The sequence below is a fragment of the Dermochelys coriacea genome, chromosome 24 (assembly GCF_009764565.3).
Source record: "Dermochelys coriacea isolate rDerCor1 chromosome 24, rDerCor1.pri.v4, whole genome shotgun sequence".
NCBI classification, from domain to species: domain Eukaryota; kingdom Metazoa; phylum Chordata; order Testudines; family Dermochelyidae; genus Dermochelys; species Dermochelys coriacea.
The window spans coordinates 4,050,875-4,070,992 of record NC_050091.1 but is presented as its reverse complement, the minus strand read 5'-3'; the positions used below and the strand labels follow the sequence as shown (position 1 = coordinate 4,070,992).

The window sequence follows — 20,118 nt, the reverse complement described above, 5'->3', positions numbered from 1 at the left end:
ACACACGAGGAAAACTGCAATAAGACACAAGGCAACAGACCAATAAAGACAAAGGGAAGCACAGATCTAGCCAAGGTGGTTTTGTTCTAGAAAGCTTTTAATTCGCTTTATTAGTACCGTTGTTAGTCATAGTACGTTGGGTTTTTTTCATCGAAACAATCGTTAAAAACACTTCACAGAAGTAGCAAGAGATTTAAAGTGCATGCACAGTTGAGACTAATTTGTTTGACAAATATGTGCTTCTCCGGAACGTTAAACTTCCCTGATCCAGCTGAAGAGGGGAGAGGAGAGAAAGACAGACAGACGAATGGACAGAGAGAGGAAAGCACAGTGTGAAAGGGAGGTTTTTAGTGCGAGAGGCCGGTGTATATGGCTGCCCAGAGGGCCAAGGCAGCAGAGCCATATGGGTTACCTGAAATGTTCATCCCTGCTCCCAGGCTGGCGCTGTCTGTTGGCAGGACGGGGAGAGGGCTGGTGGTGGTCAAAGGGGCGTCTGTGAAAGGGATCCCCTCCAACGCTGGGCCCGATGCTTCTTTGGAGATATCTGCAGTGGGGGAGGTGAGCCCGTGCTTCGCGGTGGATGAGCATCCGTCCCCTTCTGGTTCTCCAGGAGTACCCCTGGGGGAGATGGCCACCATTGCTGGGGTACCGGAGGGAACAGTTTGCTCTTCAACGGCCTTCTCTTCCTCAGATGATTCACCTGACAACGGGCCGCTCGCGTCGGAGTCGGGCGGCTCCACCCTCTTGCGTCCCACCATCTGGGTGTCGTCCTCTGCTGGAGACTCCCCGCTGGGTGGCAGCACGGTGTGGACCTGGCCTACTTCAGTGTGTGAAACGGCGAAGGCAACCATTGTCCCCTCCGGTTGGGAGGCAGAGCGGATATCCTCCGTCTGGGAGCCGGTGGCAGCGGGCAGCAGAAGCCAGGTAGAACCCGAGTGCTCCTCGTTCTCCTGGAGGCTAGACGTTCCCATACCAGGGGATGCAGACAGCAGGGTATCCTGAATCGTTGGGGTGCCTTCTGGCCACACTGTGCCAAGAGCCACATCTCCAGACAGCTCTGTATCTTCAGAAGCATCCGGGCGTCTGCCCGGGTCATGGAAGCGTGTGCTGCTCATCCCGGAAACAAGCCCACTTGGCGGTGTGGCGTAGGTCTGGGTACCTTCCGTAAAGAGCCGCTGACCTGGTTCTTTGAGATCTTCTGCCTTCCACCCCGCAGTTGAGGCAGCAGAAGCAGCGACGGTAGGAGAGTGCTCTTGCACCCCAGAGTCCTCCTCGATGCCCCTGGAGCTGGTGGTGTGAGCCAGCTGCTCCAGAGCATCTGCCTTCTTCGTGGCAACGACCTCTAGGTCCAGGGATGAACCAGGGATAAAATCCACTCCTAAGCCATCAGCAGAGCTGCCTTCTGCTGTGGGCTCCTCTCTGCGTTCTTGGTGGGAACTTACAGGGACGTGAGACACATTGGGTTTAATTGCATCACCGGATCCGGCTAGTTTTGGTAAGATTTCCGCTAGCGCATTTGTAGGGCTCGCGGTCATGTCTCCGCCAGTCATTTCTACCTCTGCGTGGGGGACCATGGACTGGGGCTCTCCTGGAGTCATCTCAGTGGGATGAACTGGATTCTGCACCCCATCTGATCCCTGGTGGCTGCTGCCTGGAGTCTGCTTCTCTTCAGCACTCCTCACGTTCTCTCCCTCCAAGGAAGAACTCGAGGTTTGTTTCGGGTCCATTCCATGTTCTTCCTCTGCAAAATTCAAATGAAAAAGACAGCGATCAAACTACCTCCTGCCTCCTTCAGGACGAACAACCAGAGCTGCTCAGAAATGGGGGTTTTCATCCCCCGGGGAAAACGTCGACATTTCAAATCAAGTTCCCAATCCGCAAAATTGAAATATTGAAACTTCTCGTGGAATGAAAAGTTTCTAAGCGGAAATGTTGGAGCTAAATATTTCAGCATTTTCAATCAAAATGAAATGATTCAACATGACGAAAACACAGTTTTCATTTCAAACCAACATTTCAGAACAAAAATGTCGTCATTGATCATCACAACATCTCTCTAACATTTGTCCTTAAGCTAATCATCCATATTATATCTATCTTAGGTATTTATATTGCCCTCTTACCATTATATCTCAAGCACCTCACAGTCTTCAATGTATTTATCCTTACAACAACCCTGTGAGATAGGGCAATGCTATTATACCCAGTTTACAGATGGGAAACTGAGGCTAACTGACTTGGCCATGTTTACATAGGAAGTCTGTGCAGAAAAGAGAATTTAATGCAGGTCTCCTGTACCCCAGGCTAGTGCCCTAACCACTAGACTATCCAGCCTCCTTGTTTTGCTAACTTAACATCAAACTTTACTCCATTTTAACAGTGTTTTGTCTGGGAATTATAAACCAGATTCCTCAGATGGTGTGAACTCCCATTTAAACGAATTGAGTGAGGCCATTTACATGAGGTGAAGAGCTGGTTCCGAGTCCTTTGTTGCCAGAACTACAAAATGAACTGGCTCTGTGCACATGTTTTACTTTTCATAAATTTGTGAATTCCCCTCTCTTTTCACCCCTTTTATTTTATTAAAAGTGGAAGGAAGGAGCCAGCAGCCAAATTGGGTTCTGGATCCAGGTTCTGAACCTGCCATGAATTTCATGGGATTTCAGCACCAAACCCAACACTAGTTTGAGCTAGTGGGACTTTTGCAAATTTTGATTCTTCATTTAATTTCAACTGGGGGAAAAAGAAGCTGAACGTTTCTGACAAATGTTTTTCAGTTTTTTGATCCCCTGGATAGAAAAATTTTGAAACATTTTTTCAAAGTTTCAAAGAAACAGTTTAAAAATCCAAAAATGTCCATTACGTTTCGTTATACTGGTTCTTCAACCAGCTCTCCCCATAAATATTGCCAGTGAAAGTATTTGGAGAGATTCTGACAACGGGGCCAACTGACGCGAGCCACCTGTAGGAGAGATTGGATTAGCCTGCGATTGTCAAAGGTGCCCAACTCTCATTGTAAGGTGGGCATCTAAATCCCTTTGGATTCTTTGAAAATACCAGCCCTATGGACTCTGGAGCTTTGGGCACATGCTGTGTTCGTGACCCCATTCCAGCCATCGCCCTAAAAACGTTCCCTGATCACACTACAGAGGATTCTCTACCTACCATTCCTGGGTATCTCTGTGCAATTTCCAATTCTCCCCTTTTCCCCTTCCTCAGTTGGAGGGGCAGGGCTCCCTGGTTTTACATCACTGCTAATCAGACCTGCCTCGGGACTGGCTGGGCTGTCGGGGAAACGTGATGGCGGGTGAAGTCCTAGACCTGAGGATACGGAGTTATCTAGCAGGGCTTCCCGGGAGATAGGAATTGATGCCTCTTCGGGGGCACTGCTTGGCTTTTGTTGCTCAGTGTCACTCATGTCCTGAAAGAGAGGGATGGCGTATATGGCCCCTCTCGACTCATTCTCCACTTCCGCTCTGGGCAGCTGCAGCTCCTCCATCTTGTCTGTCACTGTAACAATCTCCTTTACCCCCTCGGGCTCAGTGGCTTGGTATTTTTCTGGAGACTGCGTGAAAGAGTCTGTCTCTTCTGTGGGCAAAAAGAAAGCGGGAGATTACTGCCTTGGCCTGTCCCCGGGGTGTCAGGCAGCCACACCTTCCAATCAATACCCTTCCAAAGCAGGACCACCCTCACGCTCCGTCTGAGGCATGGGTTCAAGCAGGGCAGAGAAGATGAGCCAGATTCACCCTGGTGAACTCCAGTGACTCCCATGGAGTTTCCTCAGGGGATAAATCCAGCCCATGTCAAGCTTTGGGGCCTGATTCTCATTGACACCGAGGTTCCTTGCAGTGCAAAAGGACCTCCAAATGGGTGTCATGGCATCCAGGTTAAGGGTCCCTTTACACCACCGGAGAAGGGTGTAGAGGGGACCTAGCATAACTGAGAATCAGGCTCTTCGAGTTTATATCCGAGCAAGGCCTGAGAACACTCTGGCGATTTAGATCCAGTCCCAGCTCTAGAGCTGAACAGTGAAGCAAAATCTTGGCCCGGACGCTCAGCTGGGCCTAGCTCCATTAAAGCCACCCAGATTTACACCCGCTGAGTAGCTGGGCCTCCCTGCTTTACAATAAACCAAAGCAAAACTCCCTGGCTCTGACCCGTCCCTCTACCCCTATAACTTCAAGTGAGTTCGACTCCACCTCTCAGTCCGAACCTTGCAGCTAAAACGGGTGTCCAGTTGGCATCGATTTTTACAATTGCATCATTTTAGCTCTTTTCTCTGGCCTGAGCTTATTTTATTCCCTTTCTATTTTATTTGTGAGATCCTGAACCAAACAGCTTAAAAGCCCGGGGAGTGTGTAACCCCAGCGGGGAACATGTTATAGAGTCAGCCCTGCAGAAATCCAGAGGATATGAGTCTGCTACAGCCCCGTCTACACCGGCTTAGTGCTGTAGCCAAGATGACGGCCATCCCAAGAGGATTTATGGGTAGCTTCAGAAATTAAGCCCTGGAATTAGCCACAGCAGAGAGTGTAGGTGGTAAAAGCTTCTTCCATCTCCCCCCAAAGGGGAACTGAGGCCTCTTTAAACACTGCCAACGAGGGGGCTGAAGGGGCCAGGATTCTCAGATTTGGGAGGGGGCCAACTTGAAACCCCATAAGCCCTCTGAAAACCAGGTCCCTTTTGAAGGCCTCTCCTGTTAGGCATCCACAGGAACTAGTTGTTTTTGAAAATTGTGGCCTGTTTCATGATGTGGAGAGCTCCTTGCCCAATGGGACATGGACTCAGATGAGAGCTGGTCAACACGTTTTCTTCAAAGTGTTTTTCCAACTAAAAATGGACTTTTTAGTCACCAAAAAAAAAAAAGAGAGCGAGAGAGAGAGAAAAATTCTCATGGGAACTTAAGTTTTTCACTAAACATTTTGAGTTTTCTTGAAAAAAGATTAACATTTTTTTGTTAATGAGACCCCCCCAAAAAAAGCTTTGGAAGAAAAATATGAACAGAAATGACATTATTAATTTTGGTCAAAATTTGTCACCGGAATGAAAAAAAACTTTCCAGATCCAGACTGAGGCCTTCTGAGTTATCACACAGGTGGCTCAGAGGCATCAGCGTGTTACATGGAGCTTTGGCCATCACTGATCAATCATTGAACCAGCAGCCAAGAGGGGAAAGTGTCCATACTATCCCATTCCCAATTCCATGAGAAATCCATTCCCAATCCTGCCTGTTTTGTTTCAGAATATTGTCACTCCAGCCCCATGGCCAGTACAAGGAAAAACCCTGCAGCATTTTGCAGTGTTGTTATTTTTAATAATATTTAATAAAATGAACACAGGCCAGATCTTTATCTGGGGATAATAGTGTAGCTCCAATGAGGCCAATCGAACTATGCCAAATGATGCCAGTTGGGGGTCTGGTCCACTGACTTCAATAGAGTGATACCCATTGACACCAGTTGTGATTCCAAAGGATTGACACCGATTTATACCAACCGGTGTTCTGGCCCTGATATATGTCAGGCAACTGCCAATTTGTTTCTGTCTAAGCCAGAAAATGTCTTTCTTTTTTTCTCTCTCTCTTAGCTTCTACTTCTCGCCTCTTAAGACGAGCTACCAGGAGTGTCCTTGTGACAAGGGACAAGTTGTGAAGCAGAGACATTCAGATCACGGCATTTTTTTCTCTGGCGGGATCCTGTCATTCAGTCTGAATCCGCATCTCCTGCAGAAAACCCATAGGGCTGAGTGGCTCCGCGAACCCAGCTCACATGGTACCAAATGGGTTCTGATGATATCAAAAGCCAGGGTTAGTATCACTGTCCCTCAGGGATTCCTGCCAGAATGCAGAAGCACGCCCAGTCCCCAAGACCTCGGCACCATGCCTAATAACCAACATAAAATAGCCAGCAAGATATATTTTGGGCAACCCCGTTGGCTAAGTCTCAACGATCATACAACGCCGTGTTGCGTCCCAGGCTGTCACGTAAGGGAAAAGTCACACTGCCCTTGTTACACAGCACAGTGAAGGACGTGCAATAGGAACAGGAGACCAACTGCAGTTCTGTGGCTCTGGACTCTAGGAAGTCACAGTCTGATTCCCAACTCTGCCACAGACTTGCTTTTAAAAAAAAATCTCTCTGTGCCTCAATTTCCTTCCTGTAAAGTGAGGGCAATAGGGGTACGGCACTTCTATAACTTCAGTGCAGGTGCCTAGCGCTGATTACCAGGCTGCAGCTGTCTCTGGTGAGGGCAGAATAGGAGACACCCAAAACAGATGGGTATTTGAGAAAACTGAGGCCTATTTGGGGAAACGCCCACCGTGCACTCTTCTTTCAAGAGTGAAATCCAGGCTCCGTTGACTGGAATCAGGATTACACCCCAAGGGTTTGCTCTCTGGCTACAAGCCCAGGTAAGTAACTGTAAGGTCCATCAACAGCTATTAGCCAAGACGTTCAGAGATGTAACCCCATGCTCCAGGTGTCCCTAAACCTCGGCCAGAAGCTGGAATTGGACGGTGGATCACTCGCTCATTTGCCCTGTTCTGCTCATTCCCTCTGAAGCAGCTGGCACCGGAAGACAGGATTCTGGGCTAAACAGACCATTGGTCTGATCCAGTCTGGCCATTCTTAAGTAAGGTCATAATCTGCAGAAGTGCTCAGTGCCCAAAACTTCAGCTGCAGGCAGAGGCAGCTGTGGGAGTTCAGCACCTCTGTAAAATCAGGCCCTCAGCAGCTAAGGACTGAAAGACTGATGGTAGCCTGCAGGCCAATCTGTCTGCGACCCCGGAGACGGGTCCCTTACCTCGAAAACAGTACACATCGTATCTGCTCTGGGCATCGGGGAATCCAGTCTGGTTCCGGAACTGGAAGATGGTTTTGACTCCCGGCTGGCTCCCTCCGCATCGTTCCCGCGGGGTGACAATGGGGTAGCGGACGCTGCCGTCAGCCAGCCAGCCCGAGCTGCAGTGGTCCAGCCCTTCGTTCCAGGCCGCGTACAGCTGGCCCGGCGTTGCTATCTCCGCTCCCAGATCCCGACAGTGAGCCTTGGCTTCCTCCAGGGTGAATTTGTCTGGGGTGGTCCCCAGAACAAGTTCTCCTGCAATCACAGATGAAGGGGGGAGGAATCAGAGCCCAGAGGGTCTCGACCAGTCCAGGAAAGAGGGCTCTTTCAGCCTCCGCAACCCTTTCCTATGGCTGCATGACCCACCCCACCCTTCTAATTACAATATCGAACAAACTCCCAGTGGATCCATTAGCTGCCGTCTATCTCCAAGCACTATCTAAGACTGGGGTGGGCAAACTACGGTCCATGGGCCATATCCGGCCCATGAGCTGTTTTAAGCCGGCCCGCAAGCCGCACCACGCGGTTCGGCCCTGCTTCTGCCGGACTGCTGGGTCGGGGCCGCACCATGCGGCTTCCGGAAGCTGCGGCATGGCCCCACTCCGGCTCCTACGCGCTCCAATGGGAGCTGCAGGGGCAGTGTCTGTGGATGGGGCAGCGTGCAGAGCCGCCTGGCCGCGCCTCTGCAGAGGAGCCGGAAAAGGGACATGCCACTGCTTCCAGGAGCCGCTTGAGGTAAGTGCCGCTCAGAGCCTGTACCCCTGAGCCTCTCCCCATGGCCCAACCCTCTGCCCCAACCCTGATCCCCCTCCTGCTCTCCAAACCCTTTGATCCCAGCCCACAGCACCCTCCTGCACCCCAAATCTCTCATCCCCAGCCCCACCTCAGAGCCCGCATACCCCAACCCTCTGCCTCAGCCCTGATCCCCGTCCCGCTCTCCAAACCTCTCGGTCCCAGCCCAGAGCACCCTCCTGCACCCCAAACTCCTTATCCCCAGCCCGACCCCAGAGCCTGCACCCCCAGCTGGAACCTGCACCTCTTCTTGCACCCCGTACCCAAGCCCTGATCCCCCTTCTGACCTCCAAACCCCTCAATCCCAGCCCAGAGCACCGTCCTGCACCCCAAACCTCTCATCCCCAGCCCCACCCCAGAGCCCGCACCCCAACCCCAATTTTGTGAGCATTCATGGCCCGCCATACAATTTCTATTCCCCGGTGTGGCCCTCGGGCCAAAAAGTTTGCCCACCCCTGATCGAAGAGGTAGGTCAGTTGCCTCATTATGCAGATGGGGAAACAGAGGCACAGCAACCAGCCGCAACCCCACAGCTCAGCGCCGGAGGCTGAACTAGACCACCGCTCACCGGGCTTCCAGGTAAGTACACTGGCCCCTGCATTATGCTATGGCTGAAGGGCTAGCGCTTAGGAATAGTCAGTGGGAAGAGTAAGACTGCACCCTCCAACACTTTCCTGCTCACATGGTAGCGAATGCCTATAGCCCATATCGCGTAAGTCAGCTTATCCGTGTAGTGACCTGTCAGGACATGTGATGCTTCGCCACGTCTGTGTCATACCTGTGAGGATCAGCTCACCACCAGGCATGTAATGACCCACCAGAGCAGCCCCGGCGACAGTGCTCTAGAGTCTGACACATGCCAGTCCCCCAGCACAGGACATGTGACAATCCTTCAGGGCAGTGCCATGATACATGCAGTGGTTAGGGCATCACCAGTGATCTAATGACATACCAGGGCTAGATATGTGCCAGTCCAGCAGGTCAGCACCATGCATGTAATAGTCAGGCAGAGCCATGCATGTAATGACACACCAAGGCAGGACATGCAACGATGTCCTAGGAAAGGACACGCGACAATCCACCAGGACAGAACATGCAACCATCCACCAGCTAAGGATATGCAATGACACAGGAGGATATGCACTCAAACTCATATACCCAGGATTTAAGGTTTGTTTCCAAGATATATGTATGTATCTCCCAGCCTCTGGGATGTGTACCAATAATCCAAGCCATTTTCTAGTCTCTAGACATTCACCAACCAAAACTAACTTCCAGAATCCTGACACGCACACCAAATCCAAGCTATGGCATGAGATGCTTAGCCCTATAACAGAACCTGGGATATTCCACCCAAAGACTAGAATACACTTTCATAAGGCTAGATAATATGCTCGTAACCCAGTATCATCTATGAGTTTAGGAGGTAAGCGTGGAACACAGGGCATGGACTTTGTGTTCACAGTCCACCCAAGATCCCAGAACACAAGGCAAAATCCCCAGCATACATTGTACATTCAGGCCTTGGGGCATGGGCCCAGATTTAGGACAGTTTCCCCATTAACTCTAGGCACCTCCCAGACCTTAATCAAGAGATGGACCAGAAAATGGGACACGTGCCCAAAACTTGGGACACTGTATGTGTCCAGACCCTGAACATGTCCCATAACTCCTGGAAACCAGATTATATAGAGAGAACTCTAGAGTACGTCTGCTTTTGTACTTTGGTCCCATGTGGTAGATTCTCAGCTTGCAACTAGGATGTTTTCCAGTAGCCAGGACTGAGGGCTCAGTTCTGCAATGCGCTTAGCGCCCTCCACACCTGTTGAAGTCAATGGGAGCAAAGGGTGCTCAGCACCTCAGTAGATCAAGTGCATACTGCAGGACTTAGAACTTATATCTGACGTGCTTCTTCAAAGCTACTCCAAGGCTTCAGGGCCAAAGCCAAGCCATGTGTGTAGTTTGTTCCTCTATTGACCTTTACAGGTTTTAATGGACCCTGAACTGGCAGCTGTCAAAGACAGGAAACTGGACTGGATTGATCCAGCATGGGCCATTAAGGCAGATAAGGACACAATGCACTTTGGCATCATAATTACCGTGCAGATCTTCAACATAACAGTAGACATCGTACATGTCTTCTGGGTCCACTACTCCATAGTTACGGACCCCTGGCAACCCATCCATGTCTCCATAACAGGCCTCACGAGGGGTGTGGATTGGGTACCTGGAATGAGAAAATGAGTACTGATTTTCCACAGAGAGAAAAGGACTGCTGGAGCCAGCCGGTCAGATGCTGTACTAAACCCTTGGGTGGCTCCCAGCAGAGGGCTTAGGTGCCCCTGGCAAAGTAGCCCCACCCCAAGTGGCCACTGATTTTTGGATGCCACTGTTTTCTGGGACACCCCCTTCGTGACCACCCTGGCAGCTTGATTTCCAAAAGCACCTGCAGCTCCAGCTGACTTTGGGGGGAGCCAGCACTTTCTAAAAATCCCAGGTGAGGCAACCAAGACCCCGGCATTCAAAGCCAGTGGCCACATTTGGAAATGTTAGCCCATTTAGAGCCCGTTGATTAGGTGACCAGCAACTCTGCTCTGAATTTCATTGAAATCAATGGGAGCCTTTCCTTTGACAACCATGGGGTTTCAATCAGGCTCCTAGAGCAATGGTTTTCAACCTTTCCCTTTCCAGGAGTCTCCTCCAAGCCAACCAGCTGTCCCATTTAGCTACATTGGAAGAACAAGGTGGTGATGACCTCCTGATGCTTGCTTGCAATCTCCAGATTAAGGAGATTGAAAACTGTGCCCAAGAGCTCCCCCTAACTCCAGACAGCTTTGGAATCGTTGCAGGTGGAAAATTTCAGCCTGTTCTAATCAGTGTTTAATTTGGAGAAAAGTTCACCAAAGCCATGTACATTGTCTTAGACTGCAAGCTCTTTGGTGCGTGGGCCATCTTTTCATTAGGGGTGCGTACAGTGCTTAGCACAATGGGGTTCCAGTCCAGTACTGGGGTCTCAAGGCACTGTTGTAATACATATCATCATCATCATCATCACTGTACAATGGCATAGGAAGAATTCCATTTTGGTACTGGGGAAGTGGATTGCCCCGTATCGGAACTTATCATTATTCATCTCCTTAATATCCAGTGGCGGTGAGTTCCACAGGTGAACAATGTGTCATGTGAGTTCCACATCCACCTGAATCTATTCTCTGTGTGAGTTGCCCACCTGACCGTCTGGTCCGCAATCCAGCCCGCGTCGCATTGCTCGTAGCCACTGAAATAGGCGGCATACAGCTGTTCGGAGGTGGCGATCTGTGCCCCTATCCTGGCGCAGGCTTCCCGAGCCTTGGCAAAGGTGAAGGCGTAGCGCATGGAGCCCTCCCGATAAAGGAACACCACCCCTAAAGGACAGAGTGTGAAACAGCATCTAAATGTCCTTGCAAACACAGGTCTGGCGGACCCATTAATCCAGGGGGATTAGGGAGGTGCAGTACTGCACACTCGCCATCAGCCAGCTATGGTGCTGTCTCAGTACATAATGGGGTCACCCCGGCTGGCATTAGACTTGCTGGGGCCCAGGCCCGAAGCTCGAGCTCCACCGCCCAGGGCCGAAGCCAAAGCCTGAGACCCAGTGCCCGGGACTGAAGCCTGAGCCCAAGGGCGTCAGCCCTGGTTGACCGGGCTCAGACTTTTGGTTTTGGCCACCCTGCCCAGGTTGGTGGAGCTCGGGTGGGGTCAGGCTTCGGGCCCCCCTCCTGGGCTCGTGTAGTAATTTTTGTTGTCAGAAGGGGGGTCGCAGTGCGATGAAGTTTGAGAACCCCTAGCCTAGGCCTTGTACGCCCTGAGTCCATTCGCTTGCTGCGTGCATCAGTAGCCTGCTATGACCGATCATAGGATCTTATGCAAAATCTTAAAGCCAGAAAGGACCATTTTGATCATCTGGTCTGGTCTTCTGCATAGCACAGGCCTGAGAACTTCATCCTGTGATGCCGACACCACGCGGGGAACTTCTTGTTGAACTAGAGTGCAGCTTTTATCCAGTCTTGATTTAAAGATTTCAAGTGACAGACAGCCCACCTCCCCGGAGGTCAGTTGTTCCGATGGCTGATTGCCCCTCGCTGTTAAATATTTGCACCTTATTTCTACCCTGACTCTCTTCATTTTCCAGCTGTTGGTCCTAACTGTTCTGAAAACATGACCATCCACTCAACGTAGGATGGGGGTGAGAGCAAAGTATCAGGAGAGGGGGGTTCTACGTCCGGTTCTGCCACCCCCGACTTCCTTTGTGGCCTCAGCCACGTCATTTCCCGTCTTTACGTGCCTCTGTTTCCCTGTCTGTCAAATGGAGATGAAAATACCCATCTTTATGAAGTCCGAGATATATACATGCAGCATGCTGTATAAGTGCTAACTATTTTTCATAGTTTTGCCCTTTTGTGCAATGATCTTGATGTAAACTAGTACTCAGTTTCCCTCTGATCTGGACAAGAATCATTAGTGTCCCCTCCCCCCCTTATAGATAGGGAAACTGAGGCACAAAGAAGGGACGTGATTTGCCCCAAGTGACACAGCAAGTTAGTAACAGAACACAAGAGTCCTGACTCCTGCTTCTAAGCTTTAACCGCAAGACCGTGATTCCCCTCCACTAAAGAGCCACAGCAAAATTGCAGAGGAAATCATCCTTTAAACCAGGCTGCCCATCACTCCAGTGTAAACTGCACATCTGGCAATGTCAATGGAGGAATCAGAGCAGCTGGAAACATCTCTAAAATGAATGGGCGAACTTGGGCTTCTTGCCGGCTTTGCAGAAAGGCAGAAAATAATGAGAAGGGATAAGGAGGAAGGAGAGGAGAGGGTACGTTACCAGCTGGACTTTGCAAGGGGCTTTTGCCATAAGCAATACAAGCTGCCTCCAGGGGGGAGGGTGGGGAAAGAAATGGGGAATCTTATGAGATTAACACTTGAATATTAGATGTGTGCAAAGTTAATTGAAACCGGGAGAAATAGCCTACAGAGTGCATTAAGGAAATTGTTTGGTTTTGCCAGGGAAATCTATCAACGTGAAATAAATAATAGCATATCAGAAACTTCTCTGCAGTCCTGGCAATAAATAAAAGTATTCATCTCATGACACACCACGGTATGACCAGTGTGAGACGTCAGCAATTATTGAACCCTGGATACTAGCACAGACAGCTAGCGCTTGAACAAACAGAGCAACTCCAAGAAGTGATAGCTTAGTAGGCTGTTATCCTTTAGTAGTTCAGCCACTAGAGGACGACAGAGTACATGAGGTTAAGTTCACACATCTCGACGCAAGGGGAAGTGGCCTTAACCCCTCCATGTAGAGTCAAGAGCTGCAGAAAGCTAAGTCAAGCAGGGAATAACAAGATGTAGTAATACAATAATAATACAATATAACAATGCTACTACTACTTTTAGCTCAGGCACTAGAGGCTCGTGCGCTTACAACCAGATGTCCCCAGTTCAATCCCCGCCACTGACCGTGCACCCAGGGGTGTGGCACAACACATCCAGCCCTGAGTTAAAAGACCCAAGGCTATCACCCTCTGTACTGGCCCAGCCACCAATAGAGGGAGACAGGTCCACGCAGTGGGTCTGATTTATACATGCAGTCAGGCAATTACAATCCCGCCGGGGCTTGTGCCAGACCTTCATCCCGTCCCATCCCCATCCCTGCGACAGATGTTAGGGTTAGGGTGCTGTTACCTTTGACCTTCACCTCCAGCAGGTCATGCCCGTCCTCGATACCGTGCTGCAAATTGCAGCGGTAGATCCCGGAGTCATTGGACCGGAGCTCGCTCATCACCAAAGTGGCGTCGGTGGGCGTGGCCGGGTAGAAGGGCAAGGAGACGCGGTAGCGGTAGCCTTCGCTCACCTTCACCTTCTGCCCCCGGGCCACCAGGATCTCAGCCTCCTTCCCCTCAGAGATGAAGGTCCATTTGACCCGGGGCGCCCCTAACACTGCCCGGCGCCCCGCTGTACTAGAGGTGGCCAGGGGACGCAGGTAGGTGACGTGGCAGGGAATGGTGAGGGTGCCTGCCAGCACTGCCCGGACAGGTGGGTGTTTGGCAATGGAGACCCTCAGAGCCTTGAGGTCATCTGCCAGGGAGAGGGAGGAAACAAAAGGTCAGCAGTCACCCAGGAGAACCCGTTAGTTTTGTGCAGTATAGGGTCCATGACACGCACCCGAGCAGTAATGATTCCATCCGGCAGAGGTCATTGGTAACATCCACGCATGTGGACACATACCCACTTACACCACCCAGTGCATGGCATTTTCAGTCTGTTTATCCAAAAATTGCTGCTTTTCTGTCTCTTCTCAGTAATTTTAACTGCCTGTGATCCCCTCTCCGGACCTGGATTTCAGCGTGACATCTGTCTGCTTGGACCTTGCGCCGTTTAAAGTCACTCTGACAACAGGGCTGAGCCCAGAGCCCTGATCTGAGCACTGTGAGTGTATGCAGGGTGTTGGGTTAGCTCCCAGGAAGGGCTAAACTAGCAGTGAAACCGTGGACAATCGGGTGAGCAGCTCCAAGTTCAATCCCAGGTTCCCTTATGTTATTATTTGTATTACCTTAGCACCTTGTCATTGACCAGGCTGCCAAATGTTTGGTGCTGTACAAACCCAGGCTTTAACTTGAGCTGCTACCCACGTTGGGAGCTGAGGAGTTGTGTCTCTGATGCTGTTTTAATCCAAGTTAACTAACCCACGTTAAGACCACGCCTGGTGTTGCCATGCAGAGATATCTGTAGAGACCTAACTAAAACATGCCCAGGGACAGCTCAGGAAACCTCCCTCTGGGGCAAATTTACCTGGGGTGTAACCCCCAGACTTCATGCATGGGTTTGGCACCTCTCCCCGCAGGACCCCTGCTTTATTCAGTGACAGGGCTCACTTGGCGATCCGCTATTCAGTGCATTGCTTTCTGCTTGTTGTTCACTGCCTGGCCCCAGGCCTTAATTTAGTGAATGCTGCCTACCCCCTGCTCTGAAGCCAGAAGAGCTAAATTCCTTGTGCTGGGAGATACAGCGCTCACGCTGTGGCAGCGGGGAAGGGGTTAACAGATGGGTGCGTTACCTCTCCAGCTGGTACTCACTGGCCCATTAACCACAGCTGGGGGGGAGGAGGCTGCAGCTTTGGCAGGGGAGGCTGGGTGCCAGAGACGCTAGAGTTGCTCTGAGAAAGAGAATGCAGCACTGGGAGAGAGACGCCTGCAAACAGGCCAAGGTAGGACAGGGCCCCGATGCAGGATTGTAAGAAATGACAGACCCTCGCTGCTTACCACAAGGACTGTGGGCTGGCCCCCTGGGGTGGGGGGGTCCCTTATCACCCTCCCCACACATACACCCCCTTGGAGGATGGGACGTGCAAAGCTTTGGCACTAAAGGGGTGCATCCAGACTGAAGACCCGGTATAAGACATTGGTTCAGGTTTTTACCTGGACTTTCCTGTTGACCTGGATGGGGGTTTGGCCGGCTGGGGGACTGGGTGGCAAGCTGGAACGGACCCCACCCTCTCCGAATGACTCTGCTGTGGCTGATGGGAGGTGATGGAGGCAGAGGAGCTGTGTCCAGCTCCAAAAGGCCTGCCAAGCCCTGAATGAACCTGTGACATTTCTTGGGGTCTTTTCCCTGGTGTGCCTCACTGTGGTATCGGGGCACTTGGCAGCTGTTAATGATTTTATTTTCACTACACTCCCATGAGGGGGCAGAGTGCAATTATCCCCATTTGACAGAGGGGGAACTGCAACACACAGAGACAAAGCTCAGCCGTAGCTGCTAATTTTGGGTGCCCGATTTGAGGCACCTGGTGGTGGTTTTCATGCGACTTAGCATTGTGTAGCACTTCACAGGCTCAAAGCCTAGCTCCCACGGACGACAGCTGTAGCTGCGAGCGTCCGGCACTTCTGCCAGTCGTGCCCTAGGGCCTCAAGTCAGGCACCCAGAAAATGAGGAACGCCAATTGGCGACCTTTGGTTGACGCCAGCTTTGCACCAACATGGGTCCTACGGACCCCTCTGATATGTCCCTAGAGCACCCTCTATCTTGTGTGCTGATTGAGGCAGGGCCCTGAGGTGGGGGGTGGGGGGGAAGTATATGATCATGTAATTAAAGATTGTCTCATAATGAAGATGACCATGGGGGACATTTGCTGGCATTTCCTAGCTCTTGCAGGCTTGACTTTGCAAGCTTAGCATGGGCCCAGCAGGGAGGTCATGGAGAGCACAAGGTTGCCTGCTCTCAGGTCAGGGGCCTGCCCCACTGTAGCCCAGCGCTGTAATGGCAGGAAAATTCCTGCTCGGCCCCAAGCTCTCGCTCGGAGCCGGCAGAATCTTCAGGGAATTTGGCTCAAATCTAAGACCACCTACTAACGGGCGTACTGCTGGAAAGGAGCTGGGGATTCTAGTGGATCGCTATCTGAATGAGCGGACAATGGGATGCAGTCACGGAAAAGGCTAATATCATTCTGGGGGCGTACGAACAGGTGTTGTCCGTAAAGCAGAGGTCCATGAGACCTCAGCGGGGATACTGTGTGTTCTTAGAAAAGATGTGGACAGAGTCCAGAGGAGAGCAACCCAAGTGATCAAAGGTTTAGAAAACCTGACCTAGGAGGAAAGACTAAAAAAAGCCCTGGGCTTGAGGAAAAGCAGATTGGGAAGGGGGGTGGATAAGTCTTCAAATTAATGAAGGGCTGTTATAAAGAGGACAGGGATCGATTGTTCTCTGTGTCCAGGGATGGCAGGGCAAGAAGTAGCAAGGGAGATTTAGGTGAGATATCAGGAAGAACTTTCTAACTGTAGGGCAGGTGAGCTCTGGAGCAGGTTTGTGGAACCTCCCTCATTGGAGGTTTTTAACAACAGGTTGGACAAACCCCTGTCAGAGCTAGTCTAGGTTTATTCGGTCCTACCACAATGCAGGGGGCTGGGCTTGGTGACCTCTCGAGGTCCCTTCCAGCCCATCTTTTCTAAGTCTCTATGTGGCATGTGCAAACTTCCCCTCCTCTCCCACTGAAGACTTGGTCAAATTTGAGTGGATTTTCACAGGGACTGCAAAAGGCAGCTCCCGGATCCAGAGGCCACCCCCCTGCCAAATTTCAAGTCCCTGCTCCAAAGCGGGGGGCACTCAAGCTTGTCAAAGAAAGATCACCTGATTTCTGTAACATGGGCCAAAGAACGTCTCTGTTCCTGGCCTCACTTTCAGAACTGGTTGTTCTATTTCAGCAAAAATCCCCCCTCTCACCACTCCATAAAATTCAGCATAAGTCTAACACCTAGCATGGAAAATTTTCAGCCCAGGTGGTTTACATTTGGCAAAGTTAAAAACAACTGAAAACAGGGTCTTAGAATGGGAAGTGTTGGGCAACCTTAATAAGAGGCGGTACTACCAGCCCTGCCTGTAATAGCGTTACAATAATGCCTCCAGCCCCAAACCAGGATCCGGACTTCATTCTGCTGGGTGCTGCACGTACCCATAGCAGGAGACAGTCCCTGCCTTGAACCCAACTCAACAAGACAGACCCAGGGGAAGTTACTGGCTCGAAGTCAGAGGCAGAGCCAGGACTAGACCCCAGGTATCTGGAGGGACAGCCCCATGCCCTAATGCACTAGACCCTACTGCCTCTCGAATCAGCTTTGAACAGATTTCGGTCGCAGCCACCGCAAAGCTGCCTGTTGACCGGCTCGGAGGGTGTCCGACTTACCTGCACTGTCCCCAGAGATAAATGTGTCTGTAAAAGCAAGGCGGGAAAATACCCAGAGCAGAAGCAGCATGTCCCTCATTGCTCCGCCTGGGTGGGAGGAAATATACAAGATGAGTAAGCCCCTTCATTTTTGGTTTAAACCAATTTGTCCCAAAAAATTCCCAGGTTTTGCAAAAAGTATTATTCAATTTTTTACTGATTTTCACCCTACTTTTACATTCAAATATGTAAAAAAATAACTTGTTTTATTAGGAATATACAATAGAGTGCATGAGATCTGTATTAAGATAATACATTAGTCTGTGTGGATATGCAAAGCTCCCTGTTTATGAAGTAAGGCTCTATGTATTAGTCTAGAAGCTACACACAATAAACACAGGCACGCACACGAGCTCTGAAGCGTGTGCGCATCTGAACGAACTGATGAATCTCACGCTCACCATGTACCCATTTCAAGCTGTTAGCAGATAACAGTTTAAAGATCTGACATGCTAAAATGGGAAGAAAATGAAAATCTGTATCAGAATATGTTTCAGAACACAGGGAAGTATTTGAAAGTTTAAAAAAAAATGAAGTTGAGTGTATGCAAATGGTGCGGCCCAATTATTAAATGTAAATATTTATAGGCTAATAGTCCTGAGTCTACAACAGTAAACTGTTGATTCAAATGAAAAGTTTTATTTGGGGATTAGAGAGAGATTGTTTTCTTAAACTCAGCAATGGCCTTGTGTTCTGAGTTCTGTGTTAGTGCTGCAGTCAACCACATCAATTAACAGAATTTGAGCCATTAATCTGCTGAAAACTTCCCCCCGTCTTTCCAGCCAACAAAATAAACCCCAATATTTACCCAGAACAATAATTAATCGTTTTTTGCACTGATTTTCACCTGTTTTTGTTGTGGTGGTAATAAACACAGATAAATTCCCAGGGCCGGGAGGGAATTAAATAAACTAAAAACCAAAGCCAAAGGGCCATAAAGATACAGTAAAGCTGTGCAGTAGGGTTAAAGAAAACCGAACCCTTCCACTCCCCCATTCGAAAAACCCCAGTGGACCTGAAAAGATTTGCATTAACCCCATGACGGGTGTTTAGTGCTAGAGGCTCAGGATAAAAGGGAGAGAGAGAAATTGTGGATGCAATGAGCAAGAGAGACAATACCAGCCGCAAGGACAGAGAAAGAAATGGATAGATGGAGGAGAGGTTAAATAGATCTAGAGATAAGGATCTATATATGGACAGAGACCAGCGTAGGAAAATCGAGCTGGCTAGGTAGAGACAGATGGAGGGGAGGAGAGAGAGAGAAAGATGGCTAGTTAGATCCCATATTGACACTTCCCCTGCCCTCACTGATAGATCTTATGGCTGGAAAGAGATGCCAAGAGAGAGATTTCTACCCCTCATTCGCATATCCAAACACCCCTCCCTCTTTGCTCCCCATGGCAGTAACTTCATCCCATCATACCAATTAACCACGCCCAGCGGTCCCAGAGAGGAGTCACAATCAGTCTCTCTATTTTTTCGCACGGTGCGATAGCTGCCGAGGGGTAACTGCAGTGTCTCTGCAAATCAGCCGTGGTGGGGAGAAATGTCACCCCTGAAAGAAACACAGGGTTGGCCAGGTTTTTCTCTCTCTCTGCTTGTGTGAGATTGTTCTGCAGAACTGAGGCTGTTCACTTAAGTTACCTTCCTTCCATGTCTAACTAAAGAGTTTCAGAGAGGCTAAGAAATTCATTGCTCAGGGCTGTAGTTACAAACAGCCTTCTTTGCTACACAGCCCCCATTCATTCCTAGAGCACCCGCCTTCCTGTACACTGAATGAAGCAAGGGTCCTGTAGGGAAATAAATGGGATCTAATTTGCACTAAGAACCTCTTTACCCAACTCTGGCAGAGTAGAGGGGCCTTAAGAGGACATCCATTAGAGTTCAAAGGTCCATAGGGTAAATGAGAATCTGGGTCTGTAGGCATGATCCAAATCTGAAGGGAGCAATTCTCCGCTGACTTATCCCCACATAAATCTGGCGATGCGGCCGTAAAACTGGCATTGGCATTGCCAATTTCTGAAACTGTTCCAAAGCTGGTGGGCGTGGCGGGGGGGAGAGCATTTGGATCCAGGGGTTTGGTTCTGGCCCAAGCTAAAATGCCACAAGGACTCCTCGTTGTTTTTGCTGATACAGACTAACACGGCTACCACTCTGAAACCTACCCCAGGATGCCTTGCCTTTGGCGACAACCTGAAAGCTCCCGGCTTCATGGGACACTGAAGAAAACCCTTAATATAGTGAGACCAGGGTGGCTGGATTTCAGCTGGGCGTCATTCTGGGTGGCATCGTGGTTACGAACCTGAGATGGGTGTTAATAATGTGTGTTTTGCAAGATCCTGTTTGCCCCAGACAGTCTGCTTTAACCACCGGGGTGGGGTTGGGGGCGGAGAGGTCATTGATTAGTTAGAGAAGCTGCAAATGGATTTCACAGTGGTGTACAAAGATCATGGGGGAGGCCCAAGATGGCCTTCATTTGAAATTCTGCTCACGCTGGAGGTTCGCTGCTCACAGGCTGTGAATGCCGAGCGCTGACCAAAGAGCTTATTATATCCCCAGCCATTTCTCAGTGCTGCTTGGCACAAAGAGACTTCCCCATCTCCCCCACTGCTCCCAATGAATTAATCTCTAAGAAGTTTTCCAAGGGCTGACGCTGGCTCTGCCATGTGATTTTTCCCCTCTCTGCTGACCGACAGTGTCAGTCTCGCTGCATCTCTCTC

The 20,118-nt window shown here is 50.2% G+C and overlaps 2 protein-coding genes across 6 annotated transcripts in view; one reads left to right on the top strand and one right to left on the bottom strand.

Moving 5' to 3' along the window:
* BCAN (brevican) overlaps window positions 1-20,118 on the bottom strand; it is a 54,103-nt gene that overhangs the window by 19,320 nt on the left and 14,665 nt on the right. For 3 of the 5 annotated variants that reach the window (XM_043501905.1, XM_043501904.1, XM_043501903.1), the window contains 8 exons: window positions 17,807-17,850; window positions 17,360-17,446; window positions 13,366-13,758; window positions 10,862-11,036; window positions 9,732-9,859; window positions 6,802-7,095; window positions 3,166-3,588; window positions 413-1,741 (listed from right to left, as the gene is read on the bottom strand). In XM_043501905.1, coding sequence (XP_043357840.1) covers window positions 413-1,741; window positions 3,166-3,588; window positions 6,802-7,095; window positions 9,732-9,859; window positions 10,862-11,036; window positions 13,366-13,758; window positions 17,360-17,446; window positions 17,807-17,810 — 2,833 coding nt within the window. In that variant the 5' untranslated portion in view covers window positions 17,811-17,850. Of the gene's footprint in view, window positions 1-412; window positions 1,742-3,165; window positions 3,589-6,801; window positions 7,096-9,731; window positions 9,860-10,861; window positions 11,037-13,365; window positions 13,759-17,359; window positions 17,447-17,806; window positions 17,851-18,821; window positions 18,954-20,118 lie in introns of all 5 variants that reach the window. The other 2 variants (XM_038383132.2, XM_038383136.2) reach the window with 2 other exon arrangements.
* Window positions 14,797-20,118, top strand: part of NES (nestin) — a 61,954-nt gene continuing 56,632 nt past the window's right edge. Inside the window, exon 1 of the mRNA XM_038383130.1 lies at window positions 14,797-14,887. Coding sequence (XP_038239058.1) covers window positions 14,849-14,887 — 39 coding nt within the window. The 5' untranslated portion in view covers window positions 14,797-14,848. The remainder of the gene's footprint in view (window positions 14,888-20,118) is intronic.